Source organism: Dendropsophus ebraccatus, chromosome 3 (genome assembly GCF_027789765.1).
Source record: "Dendropsophus ebraccatus isolate aDenEbr1 chromosome 3, aDenEbr1.pat, whole genome shotgun sequence".
NCBI lineage: Eukaryota > Metazoa > Chordata > Amphibia > Anura > Hylidae > Dendropsophus > Dendropsophus ebraccatus.
In genome coordinates, this window is record NC_091456.1 from 84,543,613 (window position 1) to 84,560,068 (window position 16,456).

The 16,456-nt window shown below is 42.1% G+C and overlaps 1 protein-coding gene across 3 annotated transcripts in view; it reads left to right on the top strand.

The window, feature by feature from the left end:
• The first annotated feature begins 3,646 nt into the window (after nucleotides 1-3,646).
• The window catches only part of LOC138785796 (stimulated by retinoic acid gene 6 protein-like), a 42,019-nt gene continuing 29,209 nt past the window's right edge, over nucleotides 3,647-16,456 (top strand). For 2 of the 3 annotated variants that reach the window (XM_069962121.1, XM_069962120.1), the window contains exons 1-3: nucleotides 3,647-3,826; nucleotides 10,532-10,604; nucleotides 14,086-14,186. In XM_069962121.1, coding sequence (XP_069818222.1) covers nucleotides 3,813-3,826; nucleotides 10,532-10,604; nucleotides 14,086-14,186 — 188 coding nt within the window. In that variant the 5' untranslated portion in view covers nucleotides 3,647-3,812. The remainder of the gene's footprint in view (nucleotides 3,827-10,531; nucleotides 10,605-14,085; nucleotides 14,187-16,456) is intronic. The other variant, XM_069962122.1, reaches the window with a different exon arrangement.

Genomic DNA, 16,456 nt, shown 5'->3' on the forward strand with positions numbered 1-16,456 from the left:
ATCCGATCGCCCCCCCCCCCCTCCGCCGCTATGATCGTCCCCCCGCTCTGATCGCCACCGCCGCTTTGATCGCCCCCCCCCCCGCCGCCGCTCCGATCGCCCCCACTGATTGGCTAAAGAAATGAGCCGGGAATTTCAAACGGCTCCTCTTCAGCCAATCAGTGCTCCTCTTCAGCACTGATTGGCTGAAGGGGAGCCGTTTGAAATTCCCGGCTCCCCTCTTCAGCCAATCAATGCAAGGCAGCACTGATTGGCTGAAGGGGAGCCGTTTGAAATTCCCGGCTCCCCTCTTCAGCCAATTAGTGCTGCTGTGCATTGATTGGCTGAAGAGATTAACCGGGAATTTCAAACGGCTCCCCTTCAGCCAATCAGTGCTGCCTTGCATTGATTGGCTGAAGAGATGAGCCGGGAATTTCAAACGGCTCCCCTTCAGCCAATCAGTGCTTAAGAGGAGCACTGATTGGCTGAAGAGGAGCCGTTTGAAATTCCCGGCTCATCTCTTCAGCCAATCAGTGCGCTGAAGAGGGGAGCCGGGGATTTCCGAAGACCTGCTGCGCTCAGCAGGTAACAAATGTTCTTGGCCGCGGTGGTTGGGGCGATCTGAGCGGTGGCGGGTGGGGGTGGTGATCGGAGCGGCAGCGGGTGGGGGTGGCGATCGGAGCGGCGGCGGATGGGGGTGGAGATCGGAGCGGTGGCGGCGGGGGTGGCGATCGGAGCGGCGACGGGGGTGACGATCGGAGCGGCGGGGGGGGAGGCGATCGGGGCGGCGGGGGTGTCGATTAGAGCGGCGGTGGTGGCGATCGAGCCGGCGCAGGGGGCTGCGGATGAGCGGGGGGCCGCGCTGCGAGCGGGGGGCCGGGCGGCGGGCGGGGCTGCGGGCGGCAGGCGGCCGGACTATCGCGCGACGACTGTTTACACAGAACGATCGGCGAATTTTTTGCGATCGGCGAACGACGATTTATGAACATGTTAAAAGATCAAAATGAACGATTTTTCGAACGTTCACCGCGTTTACACGTGCGATTATCGTACGATAGGGTCCGTTTACACACACAGATTATCTGACAGATATCTGTCAGGTGTTTGCAGCCACAACCAGAAATGGATTTGAAAAAAAGAGAAATCTCAGTCTTTCCTTTATGACCTGTTCCCTGTTTATAGTCCATTCCTGGCTTTGGCTGCAAAAATCTGACAGATATCTGTCAGATAATCTGTGTGTGTAAACGGACCCTTTAGCTATAATCATTCTGTGAGTATGCAGGCAATCATCAAATGACTAAGCTAATTTATTCGTATGTCGTTAATCCTATCTTTTGAGCTAATCATAAAATCATTGTTAATCGCTGGCAAATCTTTTAGGGGGAGATTTTTGAAAGGATGTAAATATACATCTGGTGTAAACTGCCCACAGCAACCAATCACTGCTCAACTTTCAGCTCTGGTAAAATATAAGAGGAGCTGTGGTTGGTTGCTGTGGGCAGTTTACACCAGGTGTATACTTACACCCTTTCATAAATCTCCCCCTTAGTGTATGTACACATTGCTCATTAGTTATTATGATATATATTAATATATATTAATTGCGATCGTAACTAACGACTATCGTTCCGTGTATTTTGGTGAATGATTCCAGGTCATTTGCAAAAGCGCTCCTTTGCAATCATTTATTGTTAATCGGAGAAAACGAGAAAAAAAAATCGCTTCAACCCTAATGAAAAGTTAACACTTCCTGTTCTGTAAAGGTCACTTTTCAGTAGTCTCCTTATCGGCACAGGTGGGATTGGCAAAAAATAATGACCCAAGTACATATTGGAGATAGGGCATAGAATACTTTTTTCTGTCGTCCTTGTAATGACAAAAAAAAGGCATATTACTACATTGAGTACTGACCCTTCTTGGCATGCAGTGATCAAACGGACTTACATTACATAATGACACAGTATGGTTGAAAAAAGACACGTCCATCGGGTTCAACCAAGGAGGGTAGGGATGGAGAGAAGGGGGAGGGATGATGGTTAGGTTCTATACATATGTATTAATGTTATTTTGCTCTAAGAACGCATCTAAGCTTGTATTGAAGCCCTCTACTGTTTTTGCTGTGACCAGATCCTGTGGTAGACTGTTCTACAGATTCACAGTTCTCATTGTAAAGAAGGCTTGTCGCCTCTGGAGATTTAACCTTTTCTATCCAGGCGGAGGCAATGCCCTCTTGTCCTTTGAGGGAGTTTTACCTGGAACATCTTTTCCCCATATTTCTTTTAGGGGCCATTTATATATTTAAATAATTTAAACATATTTCCCCTTAAACGTCTTTTCTCTAGGCTAAACAAATTCTACATAACCCTCCTACTGAAAACAGTTATAATATGATATTTCTGATTTAACTGTATTTAATAAATATACCATTGTTAGGGAATAATACACCCTTTCAATCCAGTTTACATTAGGTGTATATTACTTTTTATTTATTAATAAATTTCTATTTAATATATTTGATAATTATTTTTTATCTTTATTAACTATTGAATAAAGTGATGGTTTTTAAGAGAAATCAGATCTCCCCACCGTTACTACTCTCATTGGAAATATTATCCAGTACTGTGCTCTGTGAACAATATAAGGTCAAAGGAGAGAGCTTCATCATGTGCCAAAGCAAATAGTGTGTGCAGCCATGGGGAATTTCTTTTACACATTGAGGGAGTGGCTTGGGTAGCAGAACTGTGCTAGGATAGAAAGGAATTGTATATCTGTGTAGTATATTAGTAGCTATTCCCTAACATAATGCTATCTCCTAAATGACTCTCTATTTATTGGCATTTAGTTTGTAGCCTAGCAGATAGACAAGGCCAATAGAGGAAAAATTTCTAAAAAATTTTAATTCTAAAAAGGCTAAAATCCTTTTTGTTACCACTAGGGAAATTTCCCTGCATTTGATATGATTATTGAGTTGGATTAGAGGCTTTATAGTTCCCTGTGCAGGGTGCTATCTATATTATCATCTCCAGACAGACGTGTTTTTGTCATGGTAGTGAATGGAAGGAGATACAACTACATTATACAATATAAAAACAAATACATTTTAGGTACATAGGTTCATACATCTGAAAATAATAATAATAAATAATATTGTATGATTTAAGAAATCTCCCTAGACCTTCAGGAACATTAGATATTAATCCATAATCACCCTAGATAACCATATACCATGTATGTCATCAACTTAGACCAGGAAAAAACATTGGGTACGAAAGGAATAATAACCCTTGAACTACCGTATATAAAAATGTGTAATATGGGTACAATTGGTCCATATATTTAGGGGAATGTTATCATCTATGTTGGGGGTACCGGCCATCCAATGCCCCCCCAAAAAGAAAATCTCTCATACACAAATAAGAAATTGCTAAAAGTTTTAGGTGGTATACATTATACATAATTCTGATTTTATTACTGGGAAATATATTGTATTGATAGTACATGTTACTTAAAGTTTCACAATGACGAATAGCATTACACATACATACACACACAAAGTATCAGGAAGAGACGCGACTGATAGGGTCTAGTAAATATTTGACAGTATGTTTACTTAAATAGTACTATGTCACCAGCAGCAGGAAGGAAGAAGACTGCAGAGACAAAGGTACCTTGCTCCACTGAGTCACTGAACTTCAGAAAGACAGCTACCTCTGCAGGTGTAGTTTGGTTAACCTTTGGGAAGAAAGACTGCTTTGTTCAAGATTTATATAAGAACATTTCTCTTTGGCCTACTGATTGTTAAAAGAATACCTTTACTTTCATACACTGCCAAAATGCATGCTAGAAGGTAAGTTTTATTATAAAGATGTATGCTTTGCTTATGTAGTAGTTGCTGTATATTGTAAAGTCAGACATAGCTAGTGATCAGAGAAGGAGCTCAGGATATAGCAGGAACATGGAGTAGGCAAATAACAGTCTAGGATCAGTATTAAGCAAGTTCAGCAACTAATATGACAAACCCAGAGTGACAAGGTCTCAGTAGAGAGACTTAGAGCTCCCTAACCATACTGCAAATCTGTACAGGTCCTTTAAAGGGGTTATCCAGCGCTTCGAAAACATGGCCACTTTTCCCCCTACTGTTGTCTCCAGTTCAGGTGCACTTTGCAATTAAGCTCCATTTACTTCAATGGAACTGAGTTTCAAAACCCCACCCAAACTGGAGATAACAGTAGGGGGAAAGTGGCCATGTTTTTGTAGCGCTGGATAACCCCTTTAACTGTAATGCAAACCTTTCTAAAGCCTTGGAGGCGGGTGGCGCTTAGTAAATCCGACAGGGTAAATGCGGGGCAGGGCCTAATTTAGGGGAGGCATATGAGATTGGTGTAAGCGCTGATTTCAAATTGGTGCTGCACACTGTGCTATAAAAATGGAGGCATTTCAGTAGGCAGACCAGGGCAAGCTTACTAAATTGGCTATGTATTATATTTTCAACATGTTGATGTCTGCGGCACAACTATTGTACTTTGGCCTGAAGACTGCATAATGACAGTAATAGGAATATGAATACTGCAAGTCAGAGATGTGTACTCTCTGTGGGCGCATAAGTCAACACCTTTTTAATAACATCACATGAGTGTTTTCATTGCAAAACCAAGAAAAACTAACATATAAGCATATAGGATATAAGCATATAGCATATAAGCATATATTTTCGGCACCCAGTCTTGAAGTACAGTAATACCGCAGTATTTGAACAAAAATTTACCTGGAAGTAACGTTCAGAATGAACCAATTAAGTTCGAGAACCAAGATACCACTGAAACATTGGATTACAAGCATAAATTGCCCTGGGAACGTGCTTGTAATCTAAATCACTTGTATTTTCTTGTAAGAAATAATTGAAATGCAGACAAATTGTTTCACAACACAAAAATAAGGAAGGTAAGGTGTTCTGTATAAATATAGAACACTGTATCAGTAAAGAAAGGGGTTAATCAGTTAAAGGAGAAGTCCGGCCAAAATTTATTTTTTATATGTTATTACATATGGAAAGTTATACAATTTTCTAATGTACATTAGTTATGGGAAATGCTCATATACTGCTATTTCCCTTAATTTAGTGTATCAGGAAGTGTTAGAATTCTCTCAGAAGCAGTGACGTCACGACCAACGGTGTAATTCCTATGGAGTGTCCAGCAGGGGGCGCTCTCTATATGGAAGTCAATGAGTACCATTGACTTCTATATATAGTGCGCCCCTGCTGGAGACTCCATTGGAATTACAATGGATGTGTGTATGTAATGTAATGTACTGTACTTTGCGATTGAATACATTTATGGAATACTTTGGGGAGCAAGTGTCCTTGCTCCCTAAAGTATCCCATAAATGTTATCAATAAATACATTTGCTGGGCACCGAGAGAGGTGCCATCTACCTCCCCCCTCCTTGCTCGGTGCTGGGAACATATACAAAGTACTACTCCCCCATTATCTGCAGATAATGGGGGAGTAGTACCTGTGCTATTTTATCGGCCTGGGACACCAGGAAGCACCAGGAGTGCGGTGGCCGGCCGGATAGTGTGAGGAGCGGCACGGGCGGTGGGGAGTCAGCGGGGCCATAGTGTTTCGAGGAGGAGGGGGAGCGTAGGAGGAGGGGGCACTTATGTGAGCGGCGGCGGCGGAGCGGGCGGCACTTATGTGAGCGGCGGCGGCAGAGCGGGCGGCAGTTGTGTGAGCGGCGGCGGAGCAGGCGGCACTTGTGTGAGCGGCGGCGCGGGCGGCGATAAGATAGCACAGGTACTACTCCCCCATTATCTGCAGATAATGGGCGAGTAGTACTTTGTATATGTTCCCAGCACCGAGCAAGGAGGGGGAGGTAGATGGCACCTCTCTCCCTCACTGCTCGGTGCCCAGCAAATGTATTTATTGATTACATTTATGGGATACTTTAGGGAGCAAGGACACTTGCTCCCCAAAGTATTCCATAAATGTATTCAATCGCAAAGTACAGTACATTACATTACATACACACATCCATTGTAATTCCAATGGAGTCTCCAGCAGGGGCGCACTATATATAGAAGTCAATGGTACTCATTGACTTCTATATAGAGAGCGCCCCCTGCTGGACACTCCATAGGAATTACACCGTTGGTCGTGACGTCACTGCTTCTGAGAGAATTCTAACACTTCCTGATACACTAAATTAAGGGAAATAGCAGTATATGAGCATTTCCCATAATTAATGTACATTAGAAAATTGTCTAACTTTCCATAAGTAATAACATATAAAAAATAAATTTTGGCCGGACTTCTCCTTTAACTCTCCCTCCACACACAACTCCCCAGGTGACTGCAAACCTGCTGGTGCTATATATATTAATATATATTAGTTGATATATATATAATAATATATATTAGTTGAACGGCACAATATATTACTGTTGAAGTGCAACTATGTGTGCCAGAAAAGTATTGGCTGATGTATCATACAACACATGCCACTGTGACAAATCTGGCAAATCTTCAACTGATCATCCTAAATGTGCAGTCTAAATATTGGACAGGATTAGAATAGCTGCCCCAGAAATGTATCCAAATTCACTGAAAGTATTCATAAAGGCAAAATATAGCAAAAAGAGAACATAAAAAATCTGTGCTGCTTTAGTTTATGCTTTGGGCATGTACATATTGTCATCTCCTTCAGGCAAATATTTTATCTCTATGGTAGAAGAAAAATTCAGATTCAGTGCTCAATGCTGCACAGTATTTTCACTTGAAATAAAATATCTAGGTTATAAGTTTCAAGTTTCTTTAAGTTTCTCCTGCCATCATGTGGTCACATACATTTAATGCATGATATTGCTTGTATACCAAGGAAAGATGAGAACATAACATAATATAAGATATATCTGCATTAAAGGACAACTCCGGCCAAAACTATTTTTTAATATGTTATTACTTATGGAAAGTTAGACAAATTTATAATGTACATTAATTATGGGAAATGCACATATAGGGCTATTTCCCTTATTTTAGTAGATCAGGGAGACTTCAGATTCCCTGAAATACTGTGACATCACGAACCGGGGGTATAGTTACAATGGAGTGTCCAGCAGGGGGCGCACTATATATAGAAGTCAATGGTACTCATTGACTTCTATATATAGTGCGCCCCTGCTGGACACTCCATTGGAATTACAATGGATGTGTATGTAAATGTAATATACAGTATGTTTTTGATTGAATACATTGTGAATGCATGTGTATGCATGGTCGTTCTCTTTAGAAATGAATGAAAAAAAGCATCCAAAGGGCACTCATTTGGATGTTTCTCTGTTGCTGCCTTTTAAAGGGGTACTACGACAAAAATCTTATTATTTCAAATTAACTGGTTTCAGAATATTGTATAGATTTGTAATTTACTTCTATTTAAATATCTCAAGTCTTCCAGTACTTATCAGCTGTTGTATGTTGTGCAGGAAATAGTGTTTTCTTTTCAGGCTGACAGTGCTCTCCGCTGACATCTCTGTCCAAGACAGGAACTGTCCAAAGTAGTAGCAAATCCTCATAGAAACCTTCTCCAGCTCTGGACAGTTCCTGTCTCGGACAGTGGTGGCAGCAGAGAGCACTGCGTCTGACTGGAAAGAAAACACCACTTCCTGCAGGACATACAGCAGCTGATAACTATGGGAAGACTTCAGATTTTTTTTAATAAAAGTAAATTACAAGTCTATATAACTTTCTAAAAGCAGTTGATTTGAAAGAAAAATATTTTCTCTGGGGTACCCCTTTAACAGCTGTTTTATGTAACATCCTTTTGCTGTGTCATTTAAGATCAATGTAGCCTCTCCTGAACAATAAAGGGAAAACAAGACAATGTTGTTTCCTTTTATTCTCTCTCTTTTTAATCTATTTACGTAGATGGATTGATAGATACTTTGTAAGCAAAGGCAGATGAGGTGGAAACTCAGCAGTTGGCTCTGAGGCACAACTTCCGCATGCTCCATTGTGAGCAGCAGGGAATTCGGATGCGGGCACAAAAGGATGCACTCTCATCTGAATTCAGCGGCTGTAAAGATCATCCAGCAGGTTCTGCAGTACCAGCCGGGATGATCTTTTCTGACACCGTTGTCATACAACGTGTGAACATAGCCATCAGGTGAAAACATTTTTATTATGATGATAATGATGATAATTATAAATAATTATTAATTTTATATTATTATTTTTTTTATTTTAAAGTGCCATTATTCCAAGGGGCAGTGCGTATTAAAAAGGGGTTTTGATGATGCAGCCAGTTTACATTTCTGTGTTTTTATTTTTCTCCTCATCTTTTACAAGCCATATACAGAGGGCTTTTTTGCAGGACCAATTTTACTTTTCATTTAACCACATAATGTACAGCAAAAGCATAAAATAAATTATGTGTGAGGTGACACTGAAACAAGAAAACAAGAAATTGTACAACTTATGTGAGCTTTCACTTTTACACTGCACAGTAAAATAACATCTGTATTCTGTGGCCCAGTATGGTTGCAATACACTATTTATATAACTTTTGTTTTATTTTACTACTTACATTTTTTTTTTTTTTTCTTAAAAAATGAATTTACTTTATATTGAACTATTGTGACCCCCCCAAAAATTTAACTTTTCCATCTATGGGCCTATATGAGGGCTCATGTGCAGCCACAAGGGAGCACAAATCAAAAAGATCAGGGCTCTTTTATGGTACCTTTACATGGCATAACCAATCAAGCGGCCAGGCCACATGAACGATCGCTGTTGTTTAGACAGAAAGATGTATGTGCAATAATGATGATGCTACCTGCCCCACAAAAGATCAAATCGACCCAAGAGCGAGCATTTTTTCTTTGGCTGATGACTGGCTCTTTAGCACAGCCAGATTATTGGGTAAATAAGCATTCCTGCTATACCTGCTCTGGACAGTTCCTTACATAGACAGAGTTGGCAGCAGAGAGCACTGCATCAGAATGGAAAGAATACACCACCTCCTGCAGGACATACAGCAGCTGATAAGTACTGGATGGTTTGAGTTTTTTAAGTAGAAGTTATTACAAATCTCTATAATTTTCTATAAAAAATTTCTCCATAGAACCCCTTTAACTGTTTTGAGAGTTGTAACTGAAGAGTATGTGCTTGTGTTTTGAGAAGCCGATGACACTGAATACATGTGGGCAAGGCATAGGTAGGTCCTAGGGATTTCAGTTGTGGTCAGTGCAGGGTCTGGGATGTGGGTGAGGACAGTCAGCTGCTCTCTGGTCTCCTTATCAGAGACATTTAGTTATTGCAGCAAATGAGTGAGTAGATTTAACCCTTTCACTGCCCTCCTGCAGCTAATGTAATAATGATCTCTGTAGGAGGACAGTGTAAGGGTTATATCTACTGACTTTTTACTTCACTAAATATACTGTATGTCACTTATAAGGAGAGGTCAACCATATTATACAGCAGCTGCACTGCAAGAATACACTACATTTGTGGTGGATTTCTATAGACTGGTGTCTGAGTGATTGCTATGTAGAAATAAATAACATAATATATAGCGACAAATAATCAAAAATAACTTGGGGCTATAAGAATATAAAAAATGTTTTCCTATACGCAGCTGCTGATGGAGCTATAAAGACACACTTCCTTCTAAGTATTGTCAGCATAATTCTTCCAGGCATTACATATGAGAGATACAGTATGTGAAATCAGGGAAAAAAAGTACAGATTCATGAAAATAATATTAAGGTAGGAAGTAGTTTGTACACTAGGAGCTTAGTATCTGCTTAACCCTTTTCTGCTGCAGACCGTTTTGGGTCTTAACGGTGGAGCCTTGTTTTTAAAGCTGACATGTTATGTAGTAATATAATAATTCATGGAGGCTTTTAAAGGGAAAATATTAGCAGGTTAGACAAATCTAACCTGCTTATAGCCCTCTATTGTGCTGACTCTTACCTTCATTCTCAGCGTCGTTTCCGTGCGCTTAGTCTGTAAGGCTATTTCAATGCACTTAGCCGGTAAGACTATTAGGAGCACTGGTGAACCGTTAGGAGCACCTCCCTGCCCCACAAACACTTTAATGGAGGTGAGACTTTTGTACTTGGACACATTTCTTGGAGAGAGAAGTCCTGCACTTTCTCCCTCTACCCAATGACAAAGGGCTAGAGGTATGATGCCGCATTGCCCTTTTTGATAAATATGACACAATTTGCTCCATTTCTCTTGTATATTGGTGTATAATTTGACTCTTTTAATATGTCTCCCACAAGATTTTCCAGACAAAACTAATAGATCATCAGGATGCCGACATCTGCCCCCTATGCCAATCAGTTGTTCGGAGCTCATCTCCAGTACAAGTAAATAGGACCTGAGCTGCAGTTACCGTTCACCTGCTAGCCAGGGAACAAAAATAAGCTCCAGCCACTATGTAGCGCAGGTTCCGAACAGCTGATCTGCAGGGATGGAGGGTGGCCACACAGTTCATCAATTATTCTGTAGTTAGTGAAGGTAACTTCTCGTATTACATTTTTTCCCTACAGAATCTATGAGAATGGCACGTGTGATAGTCTAATAGATCTGCATGTGTTTCTACATTATTCACTCATTCCTTCGGTAAGTATTGAGTTATCGATAGAGACTAAATGCTGAAATAAGAATCATTTTATATAAACAAATGTGTAATATATTATTTTTTGACATTATTATAATCTGGATTTCCTAACACACAATATAACCCCTGGATAAGCTAGCCACCATTAGGGCTGTGACTAATAGTGCAAGACAGGAAAAATTATTATGCAACAATGTAGGAAGAAATCACACGGCATTGTCTCTGTCTGTCACAGACATTCGTCAGTATGCCACTGAGAACAGGGTGGCAACTTACACTGCGGCGGACAGCAATAGGACCAATTCATTTTAATGGCCTGAATGGAGTCACACTAATTTATTGTGTTATAGTAGACCATTCTGTTGAATACTGTTAAATTAAAAAATACCAGCAGGAAGCATCATTGGGTGACTCCATTTGGGACATTGAAATGAATGGGGTATCCAACTGCTGTGCTACTATGTGCACCAGCATCCTGTTATCGGTGCAATGCTAACAGATACCTGTGACTCACAGAGAAAACATGGTGTGAACCTGTCCCTACAATGCCAGTACCTTTTTTCTCAGCCCTAATAAGATAAAAAGCGCAATATTTTCCATTTTTAAGCTCTGCTGGGTCCATGGCAAGCAAAACCATATTCCCATTTCATTCACTTAGCATCCATTGAAAATCTTACCTTTTGTATTATATTTTCACCTTACACTGAAGCTTTTTTTATTAGTGTTAGGTGGTGTCCAACTAAAATTATAATTTAAAACTACTCTGTTTGGAGCAATTTATATAGAACCAAATGATAAATACATTTTATCTCACTCTGATTTTCTGACAGGAACTTACATTGCAGTTGTTCTGAATTGTGTATACCGTATTTTATGGCGTATAAGACGACTTTTTAACCCTGAAAAATCTTTTCAGAATTCGGGGGTCGTCTTATACGCCGGGTATGGTTACCCCATACGGTGTGGGGGGGGGGGGCTCAAAAATTGCCCACATCCCCACCGTATGGGGCGACCATTTGAAAAAAACAAACAGTTAACTCACCCTGGCCGGTTCCCGGCCTCCACCCGTCTTCTTCTCCGGTCCTGTTTCCCGGCGCAGGCAGTGTGACGTACACTGGCTGCGCTGGGGATGCCCGAAGCTCTCCCGAGCAGCAGAGCGTTCGTACGCACTGCCTGCACTGGGGAACGGGACTGGAAAAGATGGCGCGCGGAGGACGGGAACGGGCCCAGACGAGTTAACTGCTTGTTATTTTATTCATTTAGCTGCAGTTAACCCCTGCCTGATCGTAGCAGCGCTGCAGTCAGGCAGGGGTTAACATTTTCCGGCGTATAAGGCGAATCACTGACAATCTGATTGAAAGTCAGGGGTCATCTTATACACCCAGTTGCCTTATATGCCGGAAAATATGGTATGTACATAGCCGTGAAAAAATATTCTTAACTCTTGGACATTTTGTCATGTTACATTCACACATAGCCAGCCAACACACAGAGCAAGGTATTGGCTGGCTATTGAAAGGCCTATTGAATCGGGATCAAAGGGATACTAATTCTCCTTAGGGAGAGGTCATGAAGATATGTGGGGACCTGCTCTGTACTGATGAGGGACAATAACCCTGAAACAACTGTCTGCAGATGGGCATTTTTTCCCTTTGGAGAGATGTGTAGTATGCATATATCCCTAGTCAATGTTCTAAGAAGACTCCTTGATAAAACAGTAAAAGTTTAAAACACTGACTTGAAGGAAAGCCACCTTCCCATGTCCTTTCTTCCCAAAACCCCACTGGGACAGGAGGAACAAGAATGGCCTTTAAAGGGCTACTTCAGCCATGTAACATTTTTTATGTGTCACGGCACAGAGATAGACAGCCGACATTGCCATAACTGCTGCAGCATATACAATAAAGATATGATCAGGGTCTAGTGTGACAGGCATATGGGGTGCATAGACAGAGATGAGGGCAATGCAATGGTAGAATAGAAGAGCCCCAGCACTTACTGACTTACCTTCAGATAACAAATAGAAACTGGTACAGGTGCAGGTGCATAACCTGGGATGGCTGTTTCGGGTTGCCACCCCTCTTCTGGCCAGGAAGCATCGCAGTGCATCTAAGTCAGTGAGTGCTGGAGTTTTCTATTCTACCAATTTTTATATGTTGCTGCCCTAGCAGAGAACACAACAACCATGCTATTCTTCTTACTTCACCATGCTTTCCCAGAGTCCTCCTGTGGTGTTTACTGGTCCCCTACTGAACTTTCTCATTGCCTTTTCTGAGATGGACTCATCTCAGCAGTGACAGCCCGCATAGCCAATCACTGACCGAAGTGGGACAGCACCACAGTCGGTGATTAGTTGAGCAGGCTTTCACTGCTGAGGCGAGTCAGTCTTGGAAGTGGCAGCAGGAACATTCAACGGGGGACCAGGAAACACCACAGAAGGACTCTGGCAAAGCATGGTGAGGTAAGAATAGCATGTTTGTTGTGTTATCTGCAAGGACAGCAACATTTAAAAAGTTTTACATGGCCAGAGTACCTCTTAAAGTCTCCACATGTCTTTATTCTCTCCTTAAGTAAAATCAGTATCCATTTGATCTACCAGCAGTAGGCCTCTCAACTTGCTCTGTACTGAAAAGGGGCAATCACCCCGAAACAGCTGTCTGTAGATGCAGTATTCTTTCCTTTTGGAGAGATTTTGGCTTGGCAAATTTTCCTAGTTAATATTCTAAGACTCCTAGATGGAGTGAACACTTACTTAAAGAAACATCTCCTTCCCAAGTTGGTGTAAGGGCTCGTTCCCACTGAGCAAAAGCAGCTGAATTTCTGCGCTGAATCAGCGCTGAAATTTCAGCCGTTAAAATAGGTGCAGAGCTAATTTCCATTGTGTTGAATGGAAATTCTGCTCTGCAGTTCACACAGTGGAATTTCCGCAGTGAACTAATCCGCTTTCCGCCAGAAGAATGAACATGTTCATTCTTCCGCTAGCGGAAGCCTATACAAATCAATGGGGCTCTGATTTTCTGTTTCAGCGCGGAATACGCGCGTATTCAGCGCGGAATACAAGCGTAATACAAGCGGAAATTACTCGCTGAATCAGCGCGGAAATGGGGAAAAGGGGGGGGAGGAGGATTCTAGTATATGTTCTGGTATAGTCTAGTTTACTCACCAAATACTCGCTGAATTTCAGCGCTGAATGCATGCGGATTCAGCGCGGATTCCTCGAGTATTCCGCGCTGAATTTGTCAAGAGCTGATTACGAGCTGAACACTTTCCTAGCAGAATATGCAGGGATTCTGCTTACATTCTGCTTATATTCTGCTCGGAATTCAGCGTCAGTTGATTTCAGGCGGAAATATTTCCTTGCGTAATCCGCTCCTTTTGCTCTGTGTGAACGTAGCCTAAGAGCTATTTTACATAGCTTTTAGTAACTTAATATTATTATCTTACATTGGTAGATTAATAATATCACATTTTCTTTTTTTTAAGGTTATTATAATTCTAGTTCTTTCCTTTCTTGAGAGGCGCAGTAAAAGGACAACATTGGATGATAAGATTCAGCTTCTTGATAGGCGATTCGGATTTGTTATGTAAGTATGCTAGTTTTCTTTTTCTTTTTAGTTTTTTTTTTTTAATTTTTAACATTATAGTTCAGATAAAGGCCTAAACCTGAAAGCAAAAATGATCATAGCTTTTCTAAATCTGATGTTCCTGCTGGCTGTATTTATTAAAGGGAACCTGTCACCAGCAGTTTCAATATGAAGCTGCCAGCAAAAAAGTGTGGATTATTAAAAATGTGCCAAAAAGAGCTCTCCCAGTATTAAACTTTTATTCTTTCACATGCAGCAAGTAAATGAGCTGTCTGGAGTAATTGGAACAGTCACAGTTTCTTTGTATGGGTCCTATTCCACGGGCCGAGGAGGGCCCAATCAACAATGTAAACGAGCGGCGATCTGCTAGATCGGCGCTCGTTTACTGGGCCTATTCCACGGCGATCGTTGATCGAGGGCTGCAAGGACATCGTTACCGATGTCCTTGCAGCCCTTGCAGCATCATACATTACCTGTCCAGGCTTCTGCTCGGCGCTGTCTTCATCCCCGGGTCCCGCGCTCTCTATCTTCAGAATGGTCAGTCAGCTGACAGGCCACACTCGGCCAATCACAGGCCGCGGCGGTCCCTGCCTGTGATTGGCTGAGCGCTCCGTCAGCTGACCAGCCATTCTGAAGATAGAGTGCGCGGGACCCGGCGAGGAAGACAGAGCGGAGAAGCAGCCCTGACAGGTAATGTATGATGCTGCTGCTGCCAAATCGTCGGTCGCCCGCCGCGCACCGCTATTCAACCGCAGCGATGCGTGGTGGGGGAAGATTGATTTTAGGACTGGCCCTAAATGAACGATCAGCCGATGACACGATTATCGGCTGATCGTTCTCTCTATTTCACCGAACGATAATCGGCCGAATCGGGCCAAATGGGGGCGATCCGGCCTATTATCGTTACTGTGGAATAGGGCCCTAAGTCGGTGCTAGGAGTCTAATGACTAGAGATGAGTGATCCAGCCGGAAGTTCGGGTTTGCACAAACTTAAACAATCTGCATTTAAATCCCGACTCCTGGAGAAGGTTGATGCAGCCCTGGAGTAGATGATTCAAATGCCGACCATTCAGGTTTGTGTGAACCCAAACTTTTGGTAGGATCGCTCATCTCTACGTATAACATTGACTAAGGGTATATGCCAAGCCAAAGATCTTTCAAAAAGGAAAGAATTCCTATCTGCAAACAGCTGTTTTGGGGTTATTGCCCCTGGATAGTACAGAGCAGGGTGCTGGCTGGCTATTATGAGGCCTATTGAAACCAAAATGATACTTGCAGATTTTTTTTGTCAATAAAATCCACTTACCTCCCCACCTCCATCGCTGACACCTGCAGTCCACAGCTATGGTCCCCGGCCATTTCCTGGTGGTAAGAAGGGACCTGGGACATGACACCGCAGACCCGCTCAGACATTCAGTTGTTTAAGCGGTGTCCCGGGCATATTGAAAAAAGTGTCCTGTCCGGAGTTCTCCTTTAACTCCTTTAAGTAGTGTTTTAACTTGAAAAAGTAATTCTGAGATCCATGAGTACATGAGCACTGCTATGTACTACACAGTGTCAGTATTACACTGCCTGTAGCTGGATCTCACAAGCTGTCATGGTTGACACACATTGGGAACCTGCGATCACATTGTGGGGGTCCCAAAGGGTGACAGGGGGAGTTCCCTCCCCATCAACCATATAGATGCCACGGCCAGTACAAAACTCTCTCTACCATGTCTCTCTATACTGCCAGACTTAGGAATTTACTGTATATAATATCACTAAGAAAAAGAACAACCAGCATAGCAAATGATTGTGTGTGGCCATGGTGATCAAATATAGTTGTGCAGGTTGAGTCATCATGGATGCTCATAGGCAGTGCCATAGTACCTGTGGATATACACTGCTCCAAAACATAAAGGGAACACTCAAATAACATATCCTAGACCTGAATGAATGAAATATTATCATTAAATTATTTTTTCTGTACAAAGTTGATTGTGTTGACAAGAAAATCACATAAAAAATCAATGGAAATCAAATTTATTAACCAATGGAGGCCTGGATTTGGAGTCAAACAAAAAATTTAAGGGGAAAAACACACTACAGGCTGATCCAGCTTTGATGAAATGTCCTTAAAACAAGTCAAAATGAGGCTGGGTATTGTGTGTGCCCTCCACATGCCTGTATGACCTCCCTACAATGCCTGGGCATGCTCCTGATGAGGTGTTGGATGGTCTCCTGAGGGATCTCCTCCCAGACCAGAACTAAAGCATCTGCCAACTCCT